Source organism: Cyrtonyx montezumae, unplaced genomic scaffold, assembly GCF_038088225.1.
Source record: "Cyrtonyx montezumae isolate F1298 unplaced genomic scaffold, pur_monq_1.0 scaffold_11, whole genome shotgun sequence".
NCBI lineage: Eukaryota > Metazoa > Chordata > Aves > Galliformes > Odontophoridae > Cyrtonyx > Cyrtonyx montezumae.
In genome coordinates this window covers 4,841,750-4,859,208 of record NW_027071837.1, presented here as the reverse complement: position 1 = coordinate 4,859,208, position 17,459 = coordinate 4,841,750, and the positions used below count along the sequence as shown (strand labels likewise).

The window sequence follows — 17,459 nt, the reverse complement described above, 5'->3', positions numbered from 1 at the left end:
GGATCTGCAAAGTTTAGAATAGAAAAGAAAACAATAGTTACCAGAGAGCAAAGCACTTTGGAGCTTAATTGAGTCTCTTGGCTGCTGTGTTCTGTGTGTGAATTTGGACCCAGACCGTTGCTGTCCTCTTTCTGAATGCCATTGCAGTGGCTACACTGCTATGATATTGTATTGTCTAGATGTTGTTTGCTTTCAGTAAGACCCTAAAAGCTGAGGTCATACTGGATGTTGTTGATACCCCACTGCTTCTGTCCCAGAGGTGAATGTTTGACAGCAAAGGCTGGTTTCTGCATAGGATTGAAGCATCCAACTGCTGCGTCACAGGCACAGCAGCATGCAGATCCCTTGATTTTTCTCTGACTTTTCCCCAGGAAGATGCATTTGATGACAGATGCAGAGCAAGCACCAGGGATGAATTGGCTGAGGAATGGCTCTAAAATCAGGCTGCTGTGCTCTGACCTCACTGCAGGCAGCTGCTGCTCCTCTGGGCTGCCCCTGCCTGCTGGGATGGGGAGGGTTTGCAGGGGAGGTGCTCCCCCAGCCCTCATTAGTTCTCCCTCAAAGGAGTTAAATTTGGGGTGCTCAACTTGAGACCACTTGGAAGAGCCTGATTGTGCTGAATGCTCCCTTCCAAAAACGTGATCCCTTGAAAAGTCAGATTCGTGCGGATGCTATAGGAAGCTGGGTCTCTGCCTCTGTGCTGAAGTCATGAAGGAAGATTTCTGTGGTTCTGGGAGCCAGGTCAGTGCTGGAAACCACAAATCCCAAAGCATAGAGGGAACTCCTTTCAACACAGTCCCGAAATATGCTGTGAACTTGGCCACGTGGCCTGGAGGATGCTTGGCACCAAAATTTCAGGTTCAGTGTTAGGAACCATTTCTTCTCAGAATAAGCTGTGAGACGTTGGCACAGGCTGCCCAGGGAGTGGTGGGGTCACCATCCCTGGAGGTGTTCCTGAAGCGTGTGGAGATGTGGCAGTGAGGGACATGGCTGTGGGCATGGTGGGGGTGGGCTGGGGTTGGACTTGGGGACCTTAGTGGTCCTTTCCAACTGCAATGAGTCTACGATTCTATTTCCCTTCCGTATCACTGCAGAATAGCAAACAAAAGCTGTGTTTATTGTAAACCTGCATCTGTGTTTGGCTTTACAGCTGCACACGTGAGTCACACGTGGGCATTGTGCTGTCGGGCAAAACTGCCCAGTGTCCCCGTGGCTGCATCTTCAGGAAAGCAAACACCAGGTGTGGGCCGTGCTGTGAGCTTCACCTGAGCTGGAAATGTATACACGTTGCTGCCCAACAGCTCCACATCTTCCAGTGGCAGCCAAGATAAACATGCACTTGGCCTTGAGGCTTCTCTGTTTTCCAAGGCCAGTGTGTTTGTCACTGTATATTCCATGTGTTGGAGCTCATGAACTTATTCATGTGATTTTTATCAGTATGAAAATATTGACATGGGAAAGAAATGAACAAGTGCAGAAGAAAGTTATCACCACTGCTTTCCCCCAAGTTAGGTGAAGCAGTCAGTTGAATGAGCAAGAAACACTTGAGATATCTTTGCAAAGCATTCTTCCTTACCAAAGCTCATCCTAAGACCTGTTGAAATAAGAACGGAGGCCAATCCCTAATCAACAAGAAAAACCTCAATTTTGTCTATGTGTGTATATAACAGGAGGGAGGAGGTGGGTGGCACAGAGGGCTGAGGATGGGGTGCTGGTGCCCCGTGGGGCTGCTGTGCTGCAGCTCAGGGCAGCCAGGACAGTGCTTGAGAAATCCTTAGGTAAAGTCGAAGTGACCAGAAAGCTTTGGGGAACAAGTGAAATAGAATAATTATTGATTACAGTGGAGCGTGCTCAAGTATTGGCCAGTGTGATTTAGGACAGCCAACATAACGCTCCTGAGGACTGACTCCCTAAAACAATTAGCGTTTAAAATGTAATTATTGGAAAGCTAAAAGTCCTTAATATGTATAGATGTTTCAGGACGTTTCTTTGTGGGAACAAAGACATTTAATTTTCAGCTCTTGTTCCATTTATAGATGATTCAGAATAATGCCCGTGTGTTCAGCGAGTCTGGTTTTTGTTTGCTTTTCCCAGTGAAAGGTAGAATTATGCATATTGTTCTGATGTGCTTCGCCGCCACTGAAATGGTCATGGTGTGCTAAATATGGTATTAAAACAGCCTCTCCCATTATTTGATTAAAAAGTATTCTAATGGTGAACGTAAGAACAACAGCCTTTGCAGTGCAGGTGGCCCCGTGCCAGCTGAAAACAGCCTGGCTGCTTCCAGAAGCTTATTTGCTCTAAGTTAAGAAGTGTAACAGTACGAAAACCCCAACCTCATTCACAGCAGTCCTGGCTGCTCAGCCCACTGCATACTGCAGGGTTATGGCTTTCACCCTGTTAGAGTCAGTAGAAACACCAGAGAACCATAAATGCTTTGTAACAGAGACTTTAATGCATAGTCTGGAGAAGCTGTGTTTGGTGTGAGTCCCACTTCTGCCTTAACACATTGATAAATGTGTTTGCTTTTGATTCTTTTTTCCTTTCTTTTTGACTACTGCTTTTGTTTTTCTTTTTCCAGAAGCGACAGCACCCATCTGTGCTAAGGACATCAGCGATGAGTTGATGAAGCAGTTTGCTTTTCTTTCTGGTGAGTAGAGGGAGACTTCCATGTTCTCTCTTTGTGTCATAATTAAATGCTGCAGATGAACAGTTTGGCAAAGTGATACTCCATACGAGATGTTATCCGTCAAGCAGTCTTCACTGCCACTAGAAATGCTGTTAATAAAACATTGAGGTGGCTTGAAAGATTGTATTAGATTTCTATCTCTGTAAAATAATCGTTCCTTCAAAATGCTCAAAGCATTTTGCTTTGCAAGTGTTTTGCTTTGAAATGATTAAGCTCAAGAACAGTGTGCGTGGATTTTCCTTGCATTTCTGACTTCTGTCTCGTGTAAAGTGTGCTCAACAAGTAAAGGAAATATCTGGTACCAGGTAGTTTTGCTTCTACTACCTGTGTCTGTGTTGTGCTTGAAATCATTGCCAGAACCTGACCTACTTTGGCTGTTCTGGTGATGTAAATACCCTCTGTAATAACGTAGGCATGGGCTGGTGGGGTGTTTTTTTGACCTGGATTTGTGCACTTGGATTTTGCTGCTGGCTCTCCCAGCAAACACCCACAGAAGTGCTCTTGTCTTCCTTCCAGGTGGCCGAGGGAAGGATAAGGCTTGGATCATCACCTTGCCTGACAACTCTCACTTCAACGATGTGCCTGAGGATGTTGTAACTAAAGTCTTAACATACCTTACATCTGTCCCGAGGTATGTGGCCGCCTTCTGTCTCTCCTGTGATGCACACTGCCAGTCTGTCCTGGGCCAGGTGCAATATCTTCAGCTTGATGCTAAGCGTGGGCACGAGGGATGTCTTCAGCTCCTAGGGCAGGGGAGAAGACAAGCAATTAATTGCAAGCTCTTGTGGTGTCCAGGTGTGGTATTTAATGTGCCAGTAACTGCAGATAAAAAGTGGACATTGTCCTTATTACTTGCCAACCTGCATGTATCATCAATTCAGTTTATTAAGTTTCTAATTAGCAACAAGCTTTCCTTTAAGCTTTGACATGTGTCACTGCTTAAATATGCCATTCCTCTCCAGAGGAATATTGTGACGTGTACAAATAGAGAGTTGTTACTGTGGAAAAGAGAAATGCAACCAGAGGAAGAGAATAATTACAGGAACAAACCCATTTGGGGTCCCCATTACAGCCAATCACTCAGCAGCGTGCAGCAGCTCCATTATGTGCCGGTATCCCAGGGTTAAGCAGCCAGCAATCTGTCCCAACCACATGCAGGGCTTTGTGCTCAGATTAATGGCGCTCCCACTTCTTGCTGGCGAGCCTGACTCAGTTACCTGGAATGCTTAATTTCCTTGAATAATGCCTGTTTTGGCAAATTTCTTCCTTCAGGGAGAGTAAGCTGACAGCAGCTAGATGGGAGCTTTCCATCAGCAGCTGCCTCAGGAGAAATACTGTCTGTTTTGCCACCTCAGCAGGAATAAAAAGGGCCTCTGGTTCCTCAGTCCTCTTTCTTGATCAGCTGTGAAGCTGTGTTGCTCCTGGGTCAGGCTTGCAGGGTGGTCTCTCCCTCCCATCCTGCTGGGCAGGTTGCCCCTGGCTGTGTGTGTGCTTCTCTACCTGAATCCTTCAGGGCTTTGTATTCCATGTAAACACCCCAGCGTTAGAGTGATTAGCAATCTTGCTGTCCCTGTAATAGGTCAAACTCAATCAAGAAACTAATGAGAGCTGAGAGCTTGCTGGTGATTCAACCATGCTCAGCGTGTTATTTGTAAAACCACTTTAATCATGCTTCTCTAGTCCTCCCACCATCGTGGCTTGCTTCAGTGCCTGGCTCTTCTAACAACATGTGCATTTTAACACTGGAGACAGGCTGCAGTGTCAGGGAGCAAGGTGAGCGTCGCAGCAGTGACAGCAACAGGGCTGTGAGCTGTGTCAGCTCTGCCACCATGGCCCCAGCAGCATCACAGCATGGCACTGGGGCCTACATTCCCTAAAGGAGGTAAATGCTGTGCGTCAGAATGAGCTGTAGATACACAGACACTTCCGTACCTTGTACCTGTGGATGGGTGTGGGTTCATCAAAACCACACACACCGTGCCTTTCCTTTGTGACCAGCAGCAGTGACTTCAAGGCGTCCTGCTGACAGCAGACTGAGGGAACCACATGGGATGTGAGGTCTGTAGTATTCTGGGGAACTGAATTTCATGGAGTGCTTCTCCTGGAGGTGTCTGGTGATAAAGGAGATGGCTGCTGGATGCTGTTCTTCCCTCAGCAAGATGAGCATGTTAGTGACAGAGCCAGGAGGATGATGAGTCTTGTATTCAATTAATTTGATTTTGGGATTCCTGTGAACACACTGCAGGACATGTCTGTATGGAAAGCTGTAGAGGAAAACAATAGAGAAGATGATACAGAATAATAATACAGAAGGATAAGTAGTGTGTTCCCACTTTCCGTCCATCTCAGCCAAAATATACATGGTGGGCTGTGTGCTGAGGGGTGGGCTTTGCTGAATAGCACTGCACAATGGTATGCAAACTTATATTTCACTTGCATTGTCATATTGGGCTAAAACAATGTACAGCCACAGCTGATGACACAGAGCAGTGAAACCACGATAATTTGGAATAGCAGTGCCATGCAGTGAGTGCTGGGTGTGCTGATCCACCAGCAACCTCAGCCCAGTGAGCAACCTCCAAGCTGCAGGCTCAGGGATCCAGTTTCAAGTCCTGCAGAACCTCCCAAGTTTTATTTTTAGTCTGGGGTGTCCTGCAACACATACAAAATTAAGGGTAAGGAAAAATGTAACAGGAAGCCTCTATCCGGTTATCCATCTCCATCGTTTGCTGCTGGATGCAAATAAAGCTGCCCCTTGCAAGCATTTGTGAGGATGCACTGATTCATTGATTTATCTTTCTTGTCAGACTGAAAGGTACATCACAGGACTGGAAATCTGATCACCCCACAAGGCCTGGATTGCAAATAGCCATAGACTTGCTCTGTTTGCCCTAAAACAAATTAAACATTTCCCATAGTGGATTTCAGGGATTTAGTTCAGCTCGGAACTTGCTCCTTTGCGTATGTAAGGGAACTGATAAAAGTAGATGAGCTTGCTGAGAGGCTGCTCAGTGTAACCTTGTCTGGACTGACTGATGTACTGGGTTGTGCTTTGATGAGCTGACAGTGTGTTAAGGTCTGGCTGCCTTTTCTAAATTGCTTGGCTTTTGGGTTGTTTGGTGTGGTTGGTTTTTTGGGGGTGGGAGTTATTACAATGACAGTAGTGCTGTGTAAATGCTGTATTTTTATACCTCTGAGAGCTGGGAAATGTTATCTTGTTGGGCAGAGACTTGCCTTTTAAAGTTGTACACTGAGAAATCAAGCAGTTCTCGTTATCAGAACAAGCCTCACATAAAAGGATCATTTTGGCCCTCTCCCACCCGCTGCTGTTATTCAACTCTTGCTGAAATAAATGTGCAAAGACATCTCATGTTGCCAAAACTAATTTGGCTAAAAAAAGGGTTTTGGCTGAAAGGTGGAGCCTGATTCCAGATAACAGTGTGCAAGCTTCCCTCGTTACATGCCAAGGTTTTGTGCATGACCCGTGTGTAAAACACAGTGTTTGTTTTCTCTTTTCTGGTATGACAATGCCTACGTAGCCACAAAACCCTCACACTTTGAGCTTGACCTTACAGATCCATAGCATGTGTTTGTAGGGCTGGTGTACCCTTAGACACGTGCCAACACAGCTCTGGTTTACAGTTGGAGCTGCCCTTGGAGTGTCTTGTTGGCAGAGCTGTGACCCAATATCCTGCCAAGGCTGTATTTGTTATAGTCACTATTCACCTCCGCGCTGGGTCACGCTGCAGCACGCGGATCCCCAGAGCTGTCTGCTTCCTTAGGGGACTTCAAACCAGCATGAAGGATTTGGATGCTCAAATGGCATTGCCTATTGCAGAGGTGATGCTTCTGCCATGACATGAACTTCCCAGATTTCTGCTTTCAAATGTATTTTGGCAACACACCCCATCCCTGGAGGTGTTTGAGGCCAGGCTAGATGGGGCCCTGGGGAACCTGACCCAGTGCCTGATGGAGTGGGTGGCCCTGCCCGCAGCAGGGGGTTGGGACTGGGGTCCCTGAGGTCCCTTCCAACACAAGCTGTCCTGCGATTGTCTCACACCTGTGGAAATGTCAGCATGGGCTTTGTTTTCTGTGTTCTTGGGGTTGTTTCTTTGGGATAGGGGGAGAGGGTGGGACAGGAAACAAAGTCGCACTCCCTCAAAATGCTATTCGTTTACAATTTTTTAATTATTTGTAATCCCACAGTCAACATGAGTCAGACTCCAAATTTATCCTGATCCTGGATAGAAGACTGGACACGTGGACTTCAGTCAAAATGACTCTCCAGAAAATTGCAGTAAGTCCTCTCTGATGATTATTTCTTGCAAGGTGCAAAGCCATCGTGCCCATTTTGTGTCACTTTCAGAAAGCACTGGGAACTGGGGGCAGTGATGCTCGTGCTTTCCCTCTTGGTAGCATTTTGCTTTATGGCCCTGTGATTAATTCAGCTGTGGCTCTGCCTCATTTGAATGTGTAAATGAGCTGTTTGAGCACTAAACCGATTCATTTGCTTGTTTTTGTACTTTCCCTTAGTGGTCCAAATGTGTTTTCTGCCACGTTCTGTGATTTTGTTGGGTGGAGAATTTGGCTTCACATATATTCTTTCCAGACACCAGTTATTAGTGAGAATGTATTTCACCTAATTGTCAGTGGCTGAAAGGGTTAGACTCTTAAAACAGGCTGCAAAGACATTTGTGGTGTTGGGTGGAAAAACTGTGCATGCATTCATTCTCTTACAAGCATTTTTGTGCTGGCTGTTCCGAACATAACTCAAAAGCAAAGGTTTCTGCAACTCACCAACACGCTGAGCCACAGGGAACTGGAGCGTGGCATTCCTGGTCCAGCTGGACTTGGCCTTAATGGCATTTTGCTCATAGGCATCCAGTGGAGGGAAGGAAGGGAGGATTGCCATTACCTGTTCACATTGTGCGTGAAGTACTGCTGTCACTATTCGGGGCCGTGATTTTGGTTGGTTTTTACTTTTTAACTTTACAAAAAGGAATTTGCACACATGGTAATGGTGAGAGCAAAGGCAGCGTTTGAAAAATAGAAAATAGTTCCTTAAAGTGATCATCAGAGTTCAGTCCTGCTGCCAGCACTCCAACCAGTGCGAGTACCAGCAGCTTCCTTTAAGGGTGATGGTGGTGCTTTGCATAGTTGGGAAGTTTCAAATCCTGTCTGTCCTAATTTGTGGCTTCAATGAAGTGCCATTCATCTTGTGTTTCATCAGAAAACATCACTGCTGTGTGACCATTGAGCACACACCCTATTAGTGTACTGTGTCCATGCAGAGCAGCAGCTTTGCCTGGAGCCTCTCAGGGCTGCGTGTGTAAATACTGAGCTGCAGCTGTGTGCAGAGGGCAGTGAGAGGCAGGAAATGTGTCTGCTAAATGCTAAGAGTGGGGAAGCTGGCCTTAAAACCAGAAAGCCCATCCCTCCAAGGCTGTCTCTGTGGCCAGGAGGGGGTTCTGCTGGACTTGCATTTGTGCTACTAACACAAATGGTTGCATCCTGTGTTATTTCCAATCAGACTGTAATGCGTGCTGCAGTAAAAGGTTTTTTTGGTCGTTTGTGATCTTTGCATAATTCTGGAATAAAGGAGTGCAAATAAGCCGCGTTTGAAATGCAGTGCCCTATTTTTTCAGCATAGGAATGTGCATCTCTGCGGTCGTGCATCTCATCCAGGATTTCAGTTTTTTTTTTTTTTTATCAGAGTACAGATTTTTGTTTAACTCCTTTGCGTATGCCGTTGGCACTACGGCTTTGGGAAGCCAAACCTTGCTCCCAGGCTCAAGCCGTTGGTTTTGCTACGGACTGCATACCTTCGCACACGAAATCCTAATCAACTTCAGGGAGGGGAGGAAAGGAGGGGGGGGGGGGGGAGGGAAAAAAAAAAAAAGAAAAAGCAAGCGGAAAGCTGCGGTGCATTCGCTCAGTGCTGGCGCGAGGCGGCCGGCCCCGTGCCGAGGCCGATTTTTGGCATTCCACCTTAAATCGAAGCCGGCTCTCGGGAAGCGGAGCGCCGCGTCCCCTCTGCGGAACCGCCGCAGCGCTATGGCCGAGGCGAGCCCCGCGCGGGGCGCCAGGAAACCCCGGCGGAATGCGGTAAGGCGGCCGCGGAACGGCGCGGAGCCGGCGATGGGGGCGGGAGCTCCGCACCGCGGGGAAAGGCCGCGTGGGGGCGGCGGGGCGGGCGGCCGTGGCTGTCGGGGTGCTGAGGATGGGCTTGGCTCGGCTTGGCGTTTTGCTGCGCGAGTTCTCCTTGATGGAAGCGGTGAACTTGAGCATCTGCGTTAGCTCCCGTTGCCGTTGCTCAGGACAAAGTCACCGGCGGGCGCTACTTGGGCTTCAGGTCTGTTGATGGCCCAGTGAACTGCAAGCCAGTCTTACAGTTATATGAAGTCACATGAAATGCATTAAGACAAGCTATTCACTAAGGAGTTAATAACGGCAGTGCTTTCAGTGTGTGTCCTTTGCTGTGCTCACCTATGTTGTCTCTAGCAGCACTGTCGCACGGCTGTAGTTGAGTGTGCATGTGAGCAGTTGCAGATCTGCGGCCTTAAGGCTGTGCGCTCAGGATGGGGAATTTCCTGAACGTCTTTGCCCTGCAGTGCTCCTGGGATGTCTCTGGGTACCTGATTCAGTGGAGCGGCACTGACAGTTTTCTGTCTTTGCCACCCTGCAGAGGAATGCCAAAAGGCAAAGGGTTTAGAGGACTCTTTTAGGTGGTTTGTTATGCACAAATTCTTTTCAGTGTTATAAGATGAAGCGTAAGGCAAATTGTAGGACCCTTTAGTCATGGCTTCCTTGATTATATTATGGAGAATACTTTTTGTGTTGTTGTTGGCTTCCCCCCCCTCACACTTCTCCATTAACCTCCGTGTTATCAGAGCTCAGTTTGCAGAGCTTCAGACTTCAGCCCCTAGAAGAATGAGAATTATAGCAGTGATGGGAATACATGCAGTCCCTTCAGGAAAGTTGTATCCGAGGAGTCACTGCTCAGTCTATGTTTTTAGCTTTTCATCCTCCTTGAGTCTGCAGGAGGGCACAGGATGTGGGTTCATTGGTAGCTATCTTTCTGTAAAGTTGTTTTTTTTTTTGCTTGTTTGTTTCTCTCCATGCTTGAAATATAGCAGGTGTCACTGTCAGAGCAGGATTTCTTGTTTTTTAACTACTCAGAAATGCTGACCTTGATCGTACATGTACGTCATCATCTAAAAAATCCACATACACTTCTTAAACTAAAGGGAAATCAGGTAACCTACTCTAGAAGTGCAACTACCTCTGCCTCAGGTGTATCAATCGTCAAAAGACATGAGGATGTGTGTGTGTGGAGCAGGGGCAGTTACAGGAGCACAACTACAGGCAGCTGGCCTGGGAAGGTGGGAGAGGTGGCCAGCTTGGCTGGACGGTGCCGAGCTTGCCGGATACCTTCCAGTGAAATATTCATGCTGTAAATACTTGGTTCGTTCAGAAGGGTTATAAAGCTGTGCCAGTTCTGCTGGTGTTTCCCTCAGTGAAGGCTGTGTCCCAGACAGGGATTTTTCTCAGCCTGAAAGCAAGGAACCTCTCCAGGTCCTTGGAAGCATCCAGTAGCTTGAGGATGACTTTCTCTTTACTAGCATGGGAAGCTCAATTTCATGAATCCTGAGCTGAGCAGGGTATCAAAGGTGGACTTCTTTGGGCAGAGCTGTGTCCTGCAGTGTGGCTGCAGGGCCTGTCTGTGGTGTCACAGCAGAGCCAATCTTGCTTTTATTAGTGAAACGGGCAGTGAAGGAGGGAGCTGAACCTGCACCTCCTGCAGCCTCTCAGCCACTTCAGCAAGACCCCGTTTCCAGGCTGGAGGCCTGGTGACTGCATGGCTGGGCTCAGGCCTTTGGCTGTCTCCTGATTTGACAGTGATCAGAGAATCACAGAACCAGTTGCGTTGGAAGGAGCCTTAAAGCCCACCCAGCTTCAACCATTGCTGCAGGTGGTTGCCCCCCCCACCAGCTCAGTCTTACCAGAGTCCTATCCAGCCTGGCCTTGGGCACCTCCAGGGATGAGGCACCCACAGCTGTCTGGGCAGCAGTGCCAGATCCTCATCTGGCCTCAGCCAGCGTAAAGCTCTTTGGTGCTTTATGGTTTGCTCTTGAATCTAATTCCAGATCTTTGTCCCTGGAACAGTTCTTGTTGACTTCCAAAGGGTATAAATTTGGTACTTCATTCACGTTCATCTCTCTATTTTTTTCTGCTCTTACCTAAAATAGCTGCAGATCAATATATTGAATCTAGGTGGCTTATTCAATCCAAAAAGTCACTGTCCATTTCTAAGTGGAGTTGTGGGCAATACAAACCACTACTTGACCTTTCCTACAAAAGAAAGCATAGCACTGGCTTACCCAGTGCTCTTGCATGCACTTAGGTGTATGTCTATTCAAGGAAAACTTATTTTCATACAAATTTAGCATGTAGAATTAGGACTCCACTACCACACAGTGTCCCTTGGGTTACCATTGCACCTAGAAGAGCCACAATGCCTTCATATGTCCAGCTCTGACAGCTTTAGGTTCTCATGTTCAGATGAGGAGTATATATGGAGGAAAGTAACCTGGCCTGGTTTGGATCTCAGATAAAAAATAATACATCTCCATTAACTCAGTTATCTGCATCATGGGCTTATCCATAATTTAATGATATGACTCCTAGTTTCTTAAAAATTCTTTTTCATTCTCAAGCATCCTTTCCACAGATCTATCTAAAAATGCACCTGCCAAAAACATATGCTTGAAGAAGATCACTACTAGCGTAGAAAAGAAATTCTGAAGATGTACCACAAATTAAATGTTGTCTGATAATTAGCTGGGGCAAGCGTAGTGTATAGATTCGGGTGAGTACAGGAATAAATTTTGCACTCCCAATCTGTCTCATTACCCTCAAAGTTCCACCCCTCTGTTCCCTTTTAAGACAGAATTTCACTCCTTCACTTATAGTGCTGACTGCAGTTTAAAATGTGTTAGCAGCAGCCCTTGCAGGTGCGTGGCCGATCACTTGTTCAGAAGGGAAGTTTGACTGCACAGTCCTCCTGCTTCCAAGTCCTGTATCTCTAAACCACTTCATGTCACCCTCCAGTTTTACAAACACAGCTATGAGCGTGCAGGAGCATTGCTGCCACGTGGTGGGATCTGAGCCCATCAGGCAAGATCTCAGCTGGGCTGGCTTCAGCAGACAACATATTACACCCGTGTTAGGAAATACATAGTCCAGACTTTGAGGAAATTGAGAAGATGCTCTTGGGGACAATCAGGGAAGGATCCTCAGGTTTAATGCTTTCTCATCTTTTCAAGGTGTTTGGGAGCAGTTGGACCTGCTGCATCCCCAGACTGAATGTTCTCTCTGTTTTCTTGCAGGCATCGTTCCCAGGGAACCTGCATTTGGTGATGGTTCTCCGTCCCACAGGGTTTATCCAGCGCACCTTCACTGACATTGGATTTCGATTTAGTCAAGAGGATTTTCTGCTCAAGTTACCGGTATGAGCGTGCAAGGCAGCGTGCCTTGTGTGTGGTTGGTGGCTGCCTGTGAACCCTGAGATGGGGTGACGTGAAGGAGTGATGTGAGGAGTGACTGGAGCGTTTCTGCCATTGCTGCTCTATTTCTGCAAGTTCTCTCCTGTAGTGTTTTTCAGCTTGCCTGTGCATGGTTTGTTCCCCACAGAAGTGGTGGTTTTATCAGCCCATCCTCTCCCTTCTGGCAGGGTATATGCATCAGTGGAGGATAAAACCATGCTCTGGAATTTTTTTCATGTCTGAAATGCCAAGAGACATCCAGTGAAGCTTTTGCTATGAATTTCACCCGTAATCACCATTTTCTTCTCAGTGTAAACGCCATACCAACATCCTGTTGCTATTTGTTTCTAAAATAGCAACTGAAATAGTTTTATGTTCTGAAGTCAAACTTTCCAGGGCTTCTATAGCCACCTTGATTAATGGACATAGTAACTCAGAAAAGAAAAACACATTTGTGGAATCTAAGGTTGACACAATGACAAACCCCCAGAAGCAAACCTATATTTTCTTGTAGGAATTTTTCACAAGTTGTGCATTTTTCACTCTGAAATGATTGTCGGTTCCACAGTTGTGAAAATTCATGACATAATGGGGAAGATCAGGAAACACAGAAACTCGTATCAAAAACCCTGTGTACTTAGGTGAAGTTGGTCAGTGCTTCATGTTGCATTCTTGTTTTCATTTTTTTCCAGGTTACTTGTTATCTCTTGCCAAAACCTGTATTACTTCTGCTTTCAGCTCCAATGTGCAGGCAGATAACTGCAGCATCTTACTGTACTTGGTATTTAAGGAAGAAATCAGGGATTCCTTAGGAAAATAGTCAAATACATAAAAGTTGTGTTAAGCCATAAGTATAAGAAGAAAGCAATACATAGAGAAAACCCAGTGTTTAGATAAATAGAAGAGTTCTAGGCGTGATCCATGTATGATATAGGTGGAAATGGTCAGGCAGCTGATGATGTTCCCTTGTTTGCAGGTTGTTATGCTGAGCTCTGTTAGCGACCTGCTGACATACATTGATGAGCAGCAGCTAACCCCAGAGTTTGGAGGCACCTTGGAGTACTGCCACAGCGAGTGGGTCATCTTCAGGACTGTATGTACCCGGGCTCAACACTGGGTGTGGGGAATCTGCTGGGGAAGGCCTGATCCCATGCTAAATATTTCCTGTAAGGCAGTGAGCAGTGCATAGCTGAGAGTAACTTCTGGAGCAACACCCTTTCCTTGATAAGGTTTGCGAAGGAGCCAAGTGGAGTTTGGCACTGAATGGATTTATAGTGGCAGGTTGAGTTTTCCCAGCCACCTTTCCATCTAATGATGACACTGATGGAAATGTTTGAGACTAATCATCGTGCCCCCAGTCCTGCCCCACAGACAGACCTGGAGCTCAGGGTGAAAACAAAAGCCCTAGACATTTCTGGAGTGGCTCAAGCTATTGCTTCTGCCAGTTTCTGTCCATTTGCGTGGATGCATTGCCACCTTCATGCTTTTTTAAGATTTTTGGCTCTTAGTTTTGTTCTTTTGCACAATGTGTTACAGCGACAATGACATAGCTCTCACACTTTGCGACAAAAATGATAAAATAAATGACAAAAATGTTAGAATAATCTAAGAAAAAGATGAGCTTCTAGAACATATCTGCATGTGTTAGATAAGTGTCCATGTTAAAAGCCTCTCAAGAAATTCCCTTGTAAGGTGCTCTTAAAACACTCCCTGAAATTTCTTTGTAAAATATGCAGAGTTTAAAGAAAATACAAATGCAGTCAGTTGCATTAAAATGTATTACCCTGTTCCCAAAAGCAGAGCCAGAGCTGCAGTGTCTCCCGCTGCTTTGGCTTGCAAATCTGGGAATGTCCACAACAAGAAGTGAAAGACCTTTCTTAGGTCCTGTGGTCAGGAGGTAGTTCGTGGTGTGGGTTAGCCAGAGGAGAGGGATGGCAGACAGGGAATTACAAGAATTTGTGTGTTGCATCCCATGGTGGCTTCTGCCATAGACCTTCAGAAGGACAATGTGCAAGAGCAGGCAGCAGAAAACAAAACATGAGGTGTCTGTCCAGTACTACTTCCAGACCTTGGTACAGATTGAAGCAGTGCTATAAGCCAGCTGGCCATGTGTTGGTGACCACTGTAGCACACAACAGCTCCATCCTCACTGGACCACCCAGCCATCTCTCTAGGAGCCGGATGCTTCACCCTCTTGCAGATCTCAGCCTTGGCTTTTAGCGCACTCTTAATGAGCTGTAGGAATATCCCGAATCCCAAGCTGATCACAATTACTGTCTCCCTCCAGGCAATAGAGAGTTTTGCACTAACAGTGAAGGAAATTGCACAGATGTTGCAGTCTTTTGGCACAGAGCTGGCAGAGACTGAGCTACCAGAGGACATGTATTCCATTGAGCGCATCCTGGCCCTGCGCACTGAGAAGTACTTCCAGCTCAAGGTATGGCTCACGGGGGGCACAGCAGGATGAGGTTTCTGGGGTTTGACTGTCTGTTGGTTTGATACCTACTCTTCTATCCCTCCCATCCATGTGTTGGCAGACGAAATAAAACAAAGCGTGACTATGTGTCTGTGTTAAATTTACATTTGCTGTGCGTTCTGGTAAATGATTGTGCTGGCATCAAGAAAACTGTCTCAGCGTTGGTTCTTTGCTGGATACAGAAGTTGGTGTCTGAAATGTGCTGCTCCCCTGGGCTTTGCTCATCCTTCTGGCAGAAGGGAGGCTGGTGAGGTTCCCTCTGCTTCACCTTCAGTGCTGCAGAAAGTTGCACACAAGGATTATCAGTGGGTCCAGGGAGGTGGTTTGTCCCCAGCTCCCTCTTCCACGCAGAGCTGCACACTTACTGAGTGCAGCTGCCCCAGGGGTTCTGAAGGAAGCTGTGTTTGCTTGAGAGCATTCAAGGTGAAGATTTCTTGTGAGTGTATAGTTGGAACATGCCTGACTTGATCCCTCTGAGCCTTCATGTTTCATATAAAACAACTGTTTTCTTTAAGATTTTAAGATTTTTTTTCAGCTGTTGTGACCGATGAATATTTTTGTAGGATTTAGTGAAGCTGTAGAGCAGCCAGCTGCTGCTGTCACACTGTTGTCTTTGCATCTTTGAAAGATGTTCCTGCATCTTCCTGGGGACAGCATAGGCACATCCCCAAGCCCTCACTTCATAACATTTCCCATGCTAATAGCAGTGCTGTGCAGTTGAAGAATTAAATCCTTTGCTTTATTCATTTGTGTAAATCAAGTAAGTGTATCTATTCTCATTTGTAATCATTTGTTGTGTTTGTGACAGTCATTTCCCAGTTAGAAATACCCAAAATGGCATCTGAAGGATGCTGTAGCTAGTCACGTATGAATAGGCATGTGCACACACACAGCAAGTGCAATTACAGATAATGCAAATCCTTTATTTCTTTGGAGATGAGCATAGTGGTTGTACAATAGCAGCTGCATATGTTGATGTATGACTGAATTAGACTTTGTCCTTCAGATTATGTCCAAAGCGTAGGGAGAAAATATGGGTTACCCAACTTAGTCCTGCATATAAACAAGTCAGCAATATGCACTTTTCTCTGGGGTGAAATGAAGCACGTTATCTGTTTTCATTTGCATATAAAGCACAGCAGCACTTAGTAGAAGCCATCTGTTGCTTTTAATGCCTCATCTATTAATTTAAAATATCAAAAACGTTCTTGGGCTTCTGACTGAAATCAGTTCTATAGGCTTCTTTTGTTTTTTTTCCTTCTGAGACCATGAAAGATGAAAGCAGATGAGAAACTGTGCAGTCTGTGAGACATGGGGTCTCTGTGTGTCTCTTGACAACCAAAAGATTGGTGCAGCTGATTCCTGCATCCAGATAATGAGTTGATCAGGATAACTTATGTAGCTGTGGTACTGAGCAGAAGCTAGAAGCAAACATGATTAAAAATTGACAGAAATTAATTAAACAGAGCAACTGAGAAATTAACCTCTTTGATATCCTGAATGGGACAAAATCAAGTTAGCACCTGTTTGACAGTTCAGCTGCTTTGGCTGACATATAATGAAAGGCTTTGCATCAAAAGGAGAATTTAGGGCTCTGGGAGTGAGATGTAGCAGACTGAACAGCAGCCACCTGCACACTAAAGAATGCTGTGCAACATTTCATTGCTTTAGAGTCTGTTGTACGTGGTAGTGTCAAAGTGAGAAGGGTTTTTTCTTTTTTGCTTTATGATTGTCTTCCATGAAGTTTTGGTGTCTGGGACACAGACTGATAGTGGGCACTTCATGTGCAGGAGAGAAGTTCCCACAGCTTCAAATCATTGACCGTGTCTGTTTTCTCCTTCCTGGTCATCTCTGTGTATGGTTTCTTGTTTTTGACAGTAATGGAGTAGATCTCCATTAGACCTGTTTGCTGAGCTGAGCCCAAGTCAGGACAGAGTGCCTCATCTGATGCTGATGAACTTGCCGAGTTAAATTTTCCCTTAGCAGAGCTTGCACTGAAAGTGCTGATTTGCCTCTCTGTGCTCCATCTCTATCCTGGCATTACACCACTATGGGATGCAGAAATACCTGCATTAAAGCATGGACTTACAGATAATTATCTTAGACAATTCCACCTGCTCACAGCCCCGTGGTAGTGCTGGCCTCCTGTGCATCTTGAATCATCTTGTGGCTTCATGGTTTCAGGCTTGCTTGTTCCCACCTAGCTTGGTGACCAGTCTGTAGATCAGCTTCTCCCAGACCTGAGGGTTAAGGGGGCTGAATGTTGCTGGGAGTCCTTTGCTCTGATGAATACTGGTGCTCCACTTCATGGCGGGGAAACAGAGATGAGAACAACGCAAAATGGTTTTACCCTTACCTCACACAGAGTAGCCTGAATCAAAAATGTCTTACATTGTGCAGGAGGATATTACAGCAGTCACAAAAGAGGGAAAGTTGCTTTTAAGCAATCTAGAAGAGCCTGATGTGGGTGAATGCAGCCAGGACCAGCACCGTGAGAGGCCTGGGGACTGGGAGACTGTGAATCGGTGAGTGCAGCATGTTCCTCATTTGCCTGATCTTTGAGTGGAAACACTCAGGCTATTGCAGCACGGGTGTATCTGTCGAAAACATACAGACAAAAAATACCAGTTTTCCTCCATAGCCACTGATTTCCTGGCTGATGTCTGTCAACTTTGACCTACTCCGATATTTTTTCCAGCCTCTGTGGTGGGGCTGTGGAACAGATTCAGCCCCATGCAGGGCTCTCAGG

General features: G+C 46.1%; 1 protein-coding gene across 2 annotated transcripts in view; it reads left to right on the top strand.

Annotated features, from left to right (window-relative positions):
- MCF2 (MCF.2 cell line derived transforming sequence) overlaps positions 1 to 17,459 on the top strand; it is a 46,878-nt gene that overhangs the window by 5,800 nt on the left and 23,619 nt on the right. For both annotated transcript variants that reach the window (XM_065729463.1, XM_065729464.1), the window contains exons 2-8: positions 2,582 to 2,650; positions 3,206 to 3,320; positions 6,896 to 6,986; positions 12,079 to 12,198; positions 13,211 to 13,327; positions 14,522 to 14,671; positions 17,111 to 17,235. In XM_065729463.1, the coding sequence (XP_065585535.1) occupies positions 2,582 to 2,650; positions 3,206 to 3,320; positions 6,896 to 6,986; positions 12,079 to 12,198; positions 13,211 to 13,327; positions 14,522 to 14,671; positions 17,111 to 17,235 (787 nt within the window). The remainder of the gene's footprint in view (positions 1 to 2,581; positions 2,651 to 3,205; positions 3,321 to 6,895; positions 6,987 to 12,078; positions 12,199 to 13,210; positions 13,328 to 14,521; positions 14,672 to 17,110; positions 17,236 to 17,459) is intronic.